Here is a 10,874-nt window from a genome sequence, read left to right on the forward strand (position 1 = left end):
GCGTCTGGCTGTTTTTTTGGTAAGAGTCTCAGCAGGCGTACAGAAATATCCAGGCCAATATAAACGGCCAAGAGCTTTCGGTGGCTTTGAGCGCTAACAACTAATATAACACCCATGGCACCAGGGGCGGTACTTGAGATTTTCAAGGGCTGGGCAAATATTCCGTTGGTAGCTGGCATTAGGACCAGGCCAACAGAATCGGAAGTAGCGTTTCCCACCAATGCGCTTCAGCAAAATGAAAGCTTAGCCAAAAAGTTTGTCAAATTTTACGTAGCTTTTATTCCGTTTTGTCGTTTTGGCTTTGTTGCGCTCCGTTAGAGGCATAAATCACCAATGAGAGGGCAAAGTGTGCAAGTGCAGGTTGATTCGCTTACCCTGCACTACCCCCTCTCCTCATATGCAAGAGGCACATTACCAGAATGGCTATCGCCGTGGCTATGGCCAATAGTGAAATCAAAGAATAAAGTCACGCAATTTCAATTACAAATAAACGCACAGACGGAGAAATGCCAAATGGCTTGGCTTGGCTTGGCTCGAGAGAAGATGCTGAACATACACATAGATGGATAGATTTAGCCATGGCAATGGCCATAGTAATAATAATAATAATAATAATGAAATTGTGATAAGCTGCGCGCCACAAATTGCACGCGAGTGAGACGGGGAGACAATAATTTAAACCGTTAAGCGTAAGGCGATAGGCTTTCAGAGTTGAACACGTGACACGAGCTTAAATTTTAAATTTTAGTAGTAAAAAAAAAAAATGTATATAAATAATTTATTTGAAAAATATGTTATTACCAACTTTACAACTATTAAAAAGAAATATTGAAATATAGAAAAAAATATAAGGCTGAATGCCTTATATTCACAACTTTTTTAATTACTAATTTTAATAACCTGACTAAAAACTTGTACAATAAAAAAACCCATCACTACTACTTTGGATATAATGTTCGATGCGTTCAATGCGAAGAGATTACCTTAAAGATGCTGAAGACGTCGTCATTCTGGCTGGTTTTGTAACTTGGCCGGTTCGAAGAGTGGCCAGCATTTGACGCATGCACTTTTTGTGGCCAGCAACATTAGGCCGAGGTGCGCTTTGGTGTTTGCCAATGCCAATTAATATTCGCATGATCAAATGGTTAACGCATTTAGCCGTATAAAAAACCAACAAGCGATCGCGCCGCACCGTAAACCGGCTCACATTAAATTCGCATTTACGCGTTTGGCTTTGTGTAACTGATCCCGCTCTCCCCTCCAGCTGTCCTTTTCCGAAGGGGACTATCTTTCTCTTTCCAGGGAGCACTCCATGCAGGGGGGAGGGAGCCTGTGGGAAAGTGGGGCCTTAATTGACATCACGAGGCGTTTAAACTGCGGCGGCCTGACCCCACCGCAAAAAGAGCTAAACAACTTGGTGGCTTCAGTTAATTATGTATTTTATTTAGTATCCTCGTTCAGTTTCCATTCCTTTCAATTATGTTTGATCGTTTGCGGGGCTAAACACTTAAAAATTTTGAAATTTTCTCTTTAATTTGTTGTATATAGATATATATTTATATTGGTTTATTCAATTTCATTAGTTATGGGCTAGATTTGAGTTGAATATGACTTTGTATATAGAGTTTAATAAAATTGATTTACGTTCCGTGTGCGTGTCTATGGCATAACAAACTACTGCCCAGAGAAAATGGATTAAGATGATTTGTAATTTGTATTTAACTTCGATTTTGTATTGATTAGGTAGGTACTTAATGGAATCTGTTGTACCACAAGCAGGCTAACATTTAAAGCGTTTGCATACATCGATAGAGAAGGGTCTGGGAAACGCCTCAATATGGTCTAGGTTAAATAATTCAAATACCCTATTACGTACATGAACTGAGTCAAAAGAATGGCTATAACAACAACGAGGCCTGGCCTCAAATCAAAACAAACAGGGATTACAATTGAATAAATGCAAATGCATACATGATTTGATAATTGCTTACGTAAGAACTAAGGGACTAGTTAAAAGTTCGTTTAAAAATCCATCAAATATTTCTCAAAAACATATCTAAAATGCAGCTGACTCGTCACATCGATGTAGTCCATATTCATTTTACGATTTTGTAAGCAACAACTTGCTTATAACTTGATGCGTTGTCCTTTGATTTGATTCGATTCGCTTAAATAGTCAATTAAAAATTATATAACAACACGCATACATATCAATGGTAGAGTTAGTCGTATGTAATATGCATAATATATATAGTAAGTGTGATTAGCCAATAGGTTATAGCTTTTAATGAATGCGGGATATGATTTGCATTGCTCTTATATCGATTCACTCCTCATTTCATCCGTCTACGCAACATGCAGCGTTCAACATCAATAAAATTGTTTAATAAGCCAATATCTTTTAATTTTCTCGATCCGCTTCCAAACGTGATTTCCATTCGATTTGATTATGTCCTAAAATTCGCTAAAACATTTCCATATACTTTGTTTTCTTGTATTATTTAGTTTACTTGTTAATGAAGTAAATGCAATAGCTCAATATGTTTTGGTTTTGGGATGCATTTGTTACACAAGCAGAAAATGGTCAAAGATAGAATTGCTTCCATAAATCTCCAACCATTTTGAAAACCCTCGCTTTCTGCCTAAAGTATAGGAAGGCAGACAATATCTCACTTTTCTCGTTTATTATATTTAGGCCTGAGAATGTTTCCTTCCAGAAACATATCTTTTTAAATGCAACCGTCAACAAGAAGAACGCTACATAATGTAATCACCAATGTATGGCGGATCAGTAACGCTATGATAACAACCTTTGGCAAACCATCTCAATCGTCCTTTCGTTTTTCCGTTTTTCCAGATTGCGCTGGCTTTATTTAGCGTAGGCGTAGATCTATTTTCGGACCGCGATCAGGCTCAGCTTTGATCACCAGAGGTTCGTCCGACCTGGTCTGAAATCAGAATGTGGTGGTGGTGTTGAATGCTTCAGAACTGAACATGCATCTGGTTAATCATTTACCTGGTCTCGCCATGCTTCTGTTGTCCTTCAATTATCAGTTAACTGACGAAACATCTCGCTTAATACGGATGACTTTGGCGAAGATCTGTAAGGCATGCAGTTGGTACGCCAGGCAGATACCCATATATATCATGTCCCAGGTATCGAAAGTCTAACTGACAGCGATATTATGTGGGGCAGTGGAGGTCAGCCCTTTTACAAAGATAGGCGTGCGGCGGATCTGAGAGTCTCATGGTGCAATGTTAGACGGGCCAAATGTAACCACGCGGGAATACTCAATACAACAGAATAAAGAGAGCAGAATTTTAGATCAGAACAGAATGTTCTCGCTTGCTATGACTAGGTCAATGTCTCTGGCAGCCTTGAGATGATCTCACGGCTGGGGAACATCATCGTCCTTTTTCCTCTGCCTCATGAGTGACCCCTCCTTTTCATGACTGCCGCCTGATCACTTCCATCCCTTCCTCACAACTGTCCGAAACACTCTTGGCAAATCACCATCGTCACCAGAACATGGTTTGTTAACCACCTGACCTCGAACATAATAATGCCGTGATAATCGCAAAGAGTGATGTCATCGGGGAACTTCATGTTTGCGCTTGTGGATCTGGCGCAGAACCATAGAACAACTCGCGCTGCGCCGCGATAGCGGTAAAGCGCCGATAAATGTTCTTTCTTTGTTGATATATTTCAGAAAAATCGCTCGCCAAGATCTGGATCGCTTCAGTATTATGTTGAGAACCAGGCACTTTAAAATCCATTGAAACAAACCCAATGACTTCTGATACACGGTCACAGACAGAGTTTTCACTGATGTTGCACGGGATTGGCGGGTATCCGGGGTGCGACTTCCTTGGCAGTGCCATTGCCATTCGTTGTCAACTGATTGGTTTCGTTGTTTTCTCCCAGCGGTGTCTTCAACGACTTGGAATCACTGTCGCGCATTTGACGGATGTAGGCCAGGGATTGCAGAATGCGTCTCCGGTGACCCAGCTTGTTGATTTCCAACACAGTCTGAAGCTCCACATCCCAGACACCGCACACGCTCTCGATGGTGTTGTAGAGATGCTTGCTGGAAAGCAAAAATTAGATGATTAGATATTACGACAATGATGTCAGACTATTACTATCTTTAATTTAGTTTTATAAACCTTAATTGAACAAATCGTGAGTGGCATTATGAGTTATGTGTTTTATTTAAAGATAACTCTATCAGAATGTTACTTCGGGCGGAAACTCACTTGAAAAACTCGAGGTACTCGGGTAGGGCAATGCTATTGAGCCACTGTTGCAGGGTGGAGACTCCTTGCTGCTTGTTCTCCTGCTGCGTTTTGGGCGGCACATGGGCCTGGAACTCTGCCGGGGGGAGACTCTGCACGAACCGCAGCAGCTTGGGTGCATCTCGTTCCGGAATATGCAACAGAGGAATGTCCGGCTCCTCAAAGACATTGTGCTGGTAGACGAAATGTAATTCTATTAGCCTTCAAAATTGTGAAAATACAAATAGAATTCTTACCACAAACTTGTAGTTATCGTAGCCATTCTCAAAAAGGATACGCTCCAAATGAAGCAATCCCGCGGTACGCAAGCGTGTGGCCAGTTCCCGCCGCTCAATAGGCACCTCCATATCCTCAAAGTCCAGCTCTATATCGTGGGTCGGCGTAATGCTTGTGTTGAGGATTCCACTGCCAAAGTTTTCAATGATTTCAGAGATCTTTTTCCGCGCCTCTTCCGCATTGAAGGGGCTCAGTAGATTTATTGTATTCTTTGCCGCCGAGTGACCACTTCCGGTACTTTTAGCCGGAGACTTTGCAGGCGACTTGCCTGTCGATTTTGTGGGTGATTTGGAAGGTGATCGGGGAGGTTTTGTAGTTGTTGCTGGGGCAGCATTTCCATTAGCTTCTACTGGTTGCAGGGTCTGTTGAATTGTCAGCGTTGTGGCTGGCTTCACGAACTTTCTTTCCGGAACAGCTGGCTTGGTTGGAATCGGAGGTCGTACTCGGGGAACCGACTGCTTGTCCTGATTTTCCGATGTGGCCTCCGTTAATTCCTTCAGCTGGGAGGCTCCCTTTAGCAGACCAGCAAACGGAACATCGCTTACAAACTCCTCCACATAGTCCGTGGAATGGGACAGACTGTGATCCGAACAGGAAATACTAGAGCTCAAAGATCCGGAGGAAGGAGCCGGGCAACGAGGCACCACCGTCACAGTGTCGTCGTAGTCATAGCCCGGGGTACTCAGAGTGGGAAGTAGTTTCGAGGGAGACGACCCAGTCTCGATCATCAGCTGCTGGGCTGCCTGGAGCTGGAGCAAAGCTGACCTACGTTTGTACTCCTGGCTCAGCGGCCGGATCCGCTCGTGAATGGTCCGCTCCGCTTGGCTGGAGCTCGGCGGCGGATGGTCCGGCGTCGGTGGTTGATTGTAGTGAGTGGGGCTGCTGGGAATCTGCTGCTTGGCCTCGCAGTTTTCCTCGCCTCCGTTTGACTTTCCAGTTACGCTTGCCCCGCTATAAATTAATTGCAATTAAATTATACAGTTTTATATGTATTTCGCTTTTTACGTCCACTGACCTGCTGTTCCGATTACGCTTGAGTTTACGATTGGGATTATACGACTTGAGTGTGGCATTTTCGGCGGATTTTAGGAGTTCCTTTGAAATTTTACTGGCTGCACTTCGTGGAGCTGGGATAGGTCGCTTCATAGAGTTGGTGGCTGGAGCCGGAGATTCTCCACTGGAGTTGGGAACACTAGTCTCGCTATTCAGCTCGGAGCTACTGCACTGGCGGTCCAACATGTCATCTTAAATAGACAGGAAAATTATTTTAATGTGAAATTAAAAAAAAATGTATAAGGTGTATGAGACTTACTGCTAGAACTGAGACTCATTCCGCCGGTAATGGCGGAACGAGTGCTCTGCCTGGCACTGGCGTACAACCGATCGCTTCGCTGGCGTTCCCTGAGCTGCGTTTCATCAAAGCTCATGCCTCCGACACTTCCGTGGCTCTGGTGGGAGTAGGGACTATCACTCGGCGGCTGGCGGCGGATCTGCTGGTGTCCGTGGCTCTGGCTCTGGCTGGAGGGCGAGCTGTAGCTGAATTGCTGGCCAGGACCGGCGTGGGTGGGTGAGACGGACAGGTTCCGTCGTGGGGGCTTCTTGGGCGGGCCCGCCGGAGCGAAGGTGCTCATCTGCATGGGTTGGCCGATTCCACCCGTGGAGCAGCGAGATCGAGGGGAAACAGAGGCAGGCTCGAAGCTGCTCAGCGAGGAGGAGGGGCTCACACTGTAACCTCCACCCATGTCGCTAGATTAGGAATAATATTGGAAACGTTACTATAACTATCAATCTAAATAGGTCAGTTTCTAGTTACTTCTGACTATGCAGCGGAGAATGTGCATTGAGGTCCTGGTAGAAGCGATCCTCTGGCTGCAGGGCACTGTCCAAGGACTTGCCCCCATTGAAGTGGCCACCGTTTCCGGCACTTAGACGCTGTTTGCTGTAACCCGACTGTTGCATGGAATGGGAATGGTTCAGCAAGTGATTGTTTGAGTTGAAATGGTAGTGGTTGCTATGTGTCTGCTGCTGTGAGTGGAGTTTGGATTGGCCCCTTCCAGAGGTTGGAGGTCCCGAGGAGTTTCTATAGATCACCTCGTCACCCTCATCTGTGTCCATTTGATTACGGAAGTCTAGAGAAAAACAGAATTAAATGAGTTTTATAAATAAAATAACTTTTTATCCTTGATTATAAAAACATTACTATCACAAAAACGAAAGAGTTAAATATTAAAAACATAAACATTGAAATATACACAAGCACTGAATCATTTTTATAGAAATTAGGTCAATTTTGTTTACTGACTTGTTTAACTGAGAATAATAAATTAACACAAAATGGCTTTAACAAGTAATCTGAAATATAACGTATACGCACTGTTTATCACAGCCACAATGTGCTTCGTTACATGCGGCGGAAATTCTCGCAGAATGTCCAGGGCAGTGCGTCCTTCATTATCGGTGGCCGCCAAGTCGATGCCGGCTTTGAGGAGGGTCCTCACCACGTTCTCCTTGCCGCACAAAGCTGCCTCATGCAGAGCTGTACCCGAAGGAGTTAGAAGGTTAACGCTCACACCCGCTGACAAGAGAACCTCTACGACGCTTTTGTGGCCATTACGACTGGCAAGGTGGAGACAGGTGTGTGGGAAGATGGTCCTGCTAGGCGATGCTGGAGAGGATGGTGAGGGTGTTCCTCTTTCCTGGGCCTCTGTGCTCAGATGGGCAATAAGTTCCGGATGGGCGCGAATCAGCATTTGAACAGCCTGAAGGCGACCATACTGGGCGGCCAGATCCAGTGGGGTTTCTCCCCGGGAGTTCCGCATATTCGGATTTGCATCGTGGCCCAGGAGCAGACTCAGCGCCCCCGTGTGACCGTGCTGGGCAGCGCAGTGCAGCGGTGTCTCCTGTTCTATGGTCCTTAGGTTAGCACTGGCCGGTCGATACGGATGCTCCAGCAGCAGCCTAACAATCTCTGTTTCACCCGCCCAGGCGGCCAAGTGCAGTGGCGATGATCCCCGGGAGTCTGGCAGATTGGGAGAAGCATCGTGGGCGAGCAGGAGTCGTACAATGTCCTCGTGTCCATTCAAGCAGGCATGATGCAGGGCGGAGTAGCCACCACTGTCCTGGACATTAACTCCAGTGCCGCGACGCAGGCTGGCCAGAGGACCTGCCCGCTTGGCCTTCTGGGTCAGGACCTTCTCGATGTGCGAAATGTTACCATTACGCGCTGCCTCCAGGAACTCTTGATCCTTTCCCATTTTAGAAAGAGGCTGCAAAGAAAAAATTAAAGAATGTTATGCATTTAACTTTTTTATTACTAATGTCTACTTCCTACTTTTGTGTAGTAACTTAAGCCTTAAAACCTTTTTTTTCACTGTGCGATAATGGATTCTCGTTAATGGACTTTCATGCACTCGTAATCGGTATAAGTCAAGGCCTCTTTAGGGAGGAGGACGAGGAGTGTCTGTCTGGCAGCCGTGCTGAGTTGATTTGCTGCAAATGAATTATGACTGTCAAGTGTGCTTCATTAAAACGCCTTTGGCATTGTGGCTTCGCAGGCCTTTACGGGTCGCCTTTTCTGCTCTTAGCCCTAATGACTTTTTGCCCGTCTTTCCATTGAAGCCGACCACCCATCCGACCAAACATCCAGCCACCCAGCCACGTTCAACTCTCAATCAAAAGAGGGGTTGCCATTAAAAAAATTGCACAATGAGACAGGAGGCACGAACAGGTGCGAAAGTAACGGGGGGGCAGGTGCGGAGTGTGTCGAGTGAAGCTTTGCTTCAGGTGAAGTGCTTTTCTCGCTTTGAATTAAGTTCGAGTATCTTTGATATGTACGTGACACATTCCTCACACAATGGGGCTAAATATTATTATGAGATAAATCTGTTTGACCGCATTGAGCTCACCGAGATGCAGATAGTGGATAGAAATTCTATTAAGATAACAGAAAGCCCACACTAAATAGTTATTATACGCATTTGTGACTGCCAGCTGGAAACGTTATAGACTTCTGTAACAGAACTCCCCTTTAAGGGGCATCGATCAGTTTCCATGATGACTAATGGTAAAAAAAACTTGTTCCAATTACTAAAACATAAGATATAAGTGAGTCTAAATTAATCACTTGTTGAATAATGAAGTAATGGATATTTATATTCCTGTGACTAATGTTATTATTTTTAGAAAATTTACAACGCCCATAGTAGCGACTTAAGGACTCTGGGGAAATAAAATGATAACGCACGTTGTAGACGCCTAAAAGCGTGCTGCATTTCGCACCTCCTCCGCTCCGTTTCGCCTCAATGAGATAAATACACGGCGGCAACAGATAATCACCTGCTTACACACACCCCACCGACTTTAACACACGCTCACATACACACTCGTGCATAGTACATCGTTTATTATACTACATACTATGAAATTCAACAAAAGGTAGGTTAGGCATGTCCTGTGGCAAACGGTAATCGGAGAGATGGCGAGAGCTAGACAGCCGTGAGAGAGTTACAGGGAGTGCGCCTGCTCCGCCGCGCCCACCACCGACTTCGCGCCCCCACCACCCCTCGGCTCTGGTCCTTAACCCCCAGAGTCCTTTCTCAATCCCATCCCCCTCTTATCTCTTTGGCTCTCAAGGCAGTGCCATAGGGCAAAGGGGCTTAAAAAATCATTTTTAAGAAAGTAAATTTGTATATTATAAACTCCAAAAAGCGTTGAGGAAATGTATTTTAATGTAATTTTGGAATACTATTCAAAACTATTGCATGTTACTTTATAAGCTTATGTGAAAGTTAAATATGCTTTCTCTTAACAACAAGAGTTATAACTTTTTGGAAAACCCCCTTTTTGTTGCACCCTTTGCACCCAAGCTTTTCATAATTTTTCGCTTGCAAAACTCCGAGGCGTGTCAGCAGTAAAATGGGAAAAGGAGTGAGGTTACTGGGGATGCGTTTAGGCCAGGACCAGAGAAAAGCAGCGGAAATTGAGGCACATTATAAACGGCTTGACTCCAGTAAAAGCCACAGCAACGACAAAAGCAGCCAAAGCAAATGCCAATTGGCAGCGTAGATTGTACAGTTCCTAACCCATAATTGGGTCAAAGGATGTTGACCCTAGGCAGCTAGCTGGCCGAAAGCCAGTAGCCAGCCTTTGGATTTCCATAAAGCTTGTACGTCGAGTCTGGCAAATCATTTTTCTTTCCGTCATTCTGTCTGTCTTGTGAAGCCCGGGTTTCGTTTATTTGGGGTAAGAACCCAGCGGACGCATTTGTTATTGGCATTTCGCCTAGTGCACTTAAAAGGCGTGTACTTTCATATCATATACATATATTTACAATTATATATATCCCATATTGTATATACACAAACACACACTCACTCTCAGCCACTCACTCACGTACGCATTACAATCATAGCCCGTTGGCAGATACATTTTCTACATACAACACCATATTTGCCTTTACCTTTTCGCTTAGTTAGTTTATTTGGGAAGTGTGTGTCTCTCTACTTTAAATATAGTACTTCCGTTCGTGGGCGGACTTTCTTCGTTGATTGAATAAACCTCATTGGATTCGGTCGCGATTCATTTGCTTCTCTGGCATCGTCACAGCACCATCTTACACAGCTACCACACATCTCTCTGGCATCTAGCACATTTTTCCCACCGACACCGACTGGGCTTGAGCTCCGAGTCCGATTCCGATTCCCGTATCCGTATCCGAGTCTGGTTCTGAATGATTGCTATCCAAGCTAAACCAAGCCAAACCAATCCGACCGACGACGACTCTCGTCTGCGACTGGACGACTTACTCTGAGTTCGGGGCCCCGGGGTCTGCGTTAGTTCCGTAACAATTTCCGTCGCTCTCTGCTCCGTGCGCCGTGCACTTTGCTCTGTGCAATGTATCCAACGAAAGTTTTTCTCCGCCTTTTTCCCCATAATGTTTTTCTCTGTTTATTTCACTCAGCGAGCTTAATACAATACATTTTCGGCTGGCGCTTTCACTTGATTGTTTTGCTTCTCACAATGCGGGCGAAAGAGCGGAGAAATTTTTATAGAAATTTTTATATCAAAATACATACATACCATATAGTTACATCTATAGGCGAGTACTTGGGAAGAAGAGTCAGTACGCGAGCAAGAGCGCTCTGAGAATAATTACATTTTTGTTAGTGTTTATTTGGGCGATAATATGCTTTTGTTTACGTATTTTGATGTGCAAAGCTGACAGACGCCCAGCCGGAGAGAGTGGAGAGAATGCGAGAAGAATGAAGATTCACTGGAGAGTCAGTTGGGTGTATTAAAAATAG

At 44.6% G+C, this 10,874-nt stretch overlaps 1 protein-coding gene across 2 annotated transcripts; it reads right to left on the reverse strand.

Moving 5' to 3' along the window:
• Positions 1–3,823: 3,823 nt before the first annotated feature.
• LOC108122153 (ankyrin repeat and sterile alpha motif domain-containing protein 1B) lies at positions 3,824–10,597 on the reverse strand. 2 transcript variants are annotated; one of them, XM_070281186.1, is made up of 8 exons: positions 10,377–10,597; positions 6,947–7,838; positions 6,386–6,701; positions 5,885–6,318; positions 5,588–5,816; positions 4,533–5,523; positions 4,258–4,469; positions 3,824–4,088 (listed from the first exon to the last, which is right to left on the reverse strand). In XM_070281186.1, exons 2-8 carry the CDS (start codon positions 7,824–7,826, stop codon positions 3,824–3,826), a joined length of 3,327 nt encoding a protein of 1,108 aa, XP_070137287.1. In that variant the 5' UTR covers positions 7,827–7,838; positions 10,377–10,597. The 2 variants fall into 2 exon arrangements, with proteins under 2 accessions (XP_070137287.1, XP_070137286.1); XM_070281185.1 differs by having other exon boundaries at positions 10,031–10,596.
• Positions 10,598–10,874: the final 277 nt, after the last annotated feature.

This window comes from Drosophila bipectinata, chromosome 3R (genome assembly GCF_030179905.1).
Source record: "Drosophila bipectinata strain 14024-0381.07 chromosome 3R, DbipHiC1v2, whole genome shotgun sequence".
Taxonomy (NCBI): Eukaryota; Metazoa; Arthropoda; class Insecta; order Diptera; family Drosophilidae; genus Drosophila; species Drosophila bipectinata.

Bases quoted from the DNA above. Each gene is read 5' to 3' on its own strand.
- LOC108122153 (XM_070281186.1), bottom strand. From the start codon at position 7,826: ATGGGAAAGGATCAAGAGTTCCTGGAGGCAGCGCGTAATGGTAACATT. The intron at 6,319-6,385 runs GTAACTAGAAAC...TTCCTAATCTAG, and splicing joins TCTCCGCTGCATAGTCAGAA to CGACATGGGTGGAGGTTACA. The intron at 5,817-5,884 runs GTAAGTCTCATA...TGTCTATTTAAG, and splicing joins AATGAGTCTCAGTTCTAGCA to ATGACATGTTGGACCGCCAG.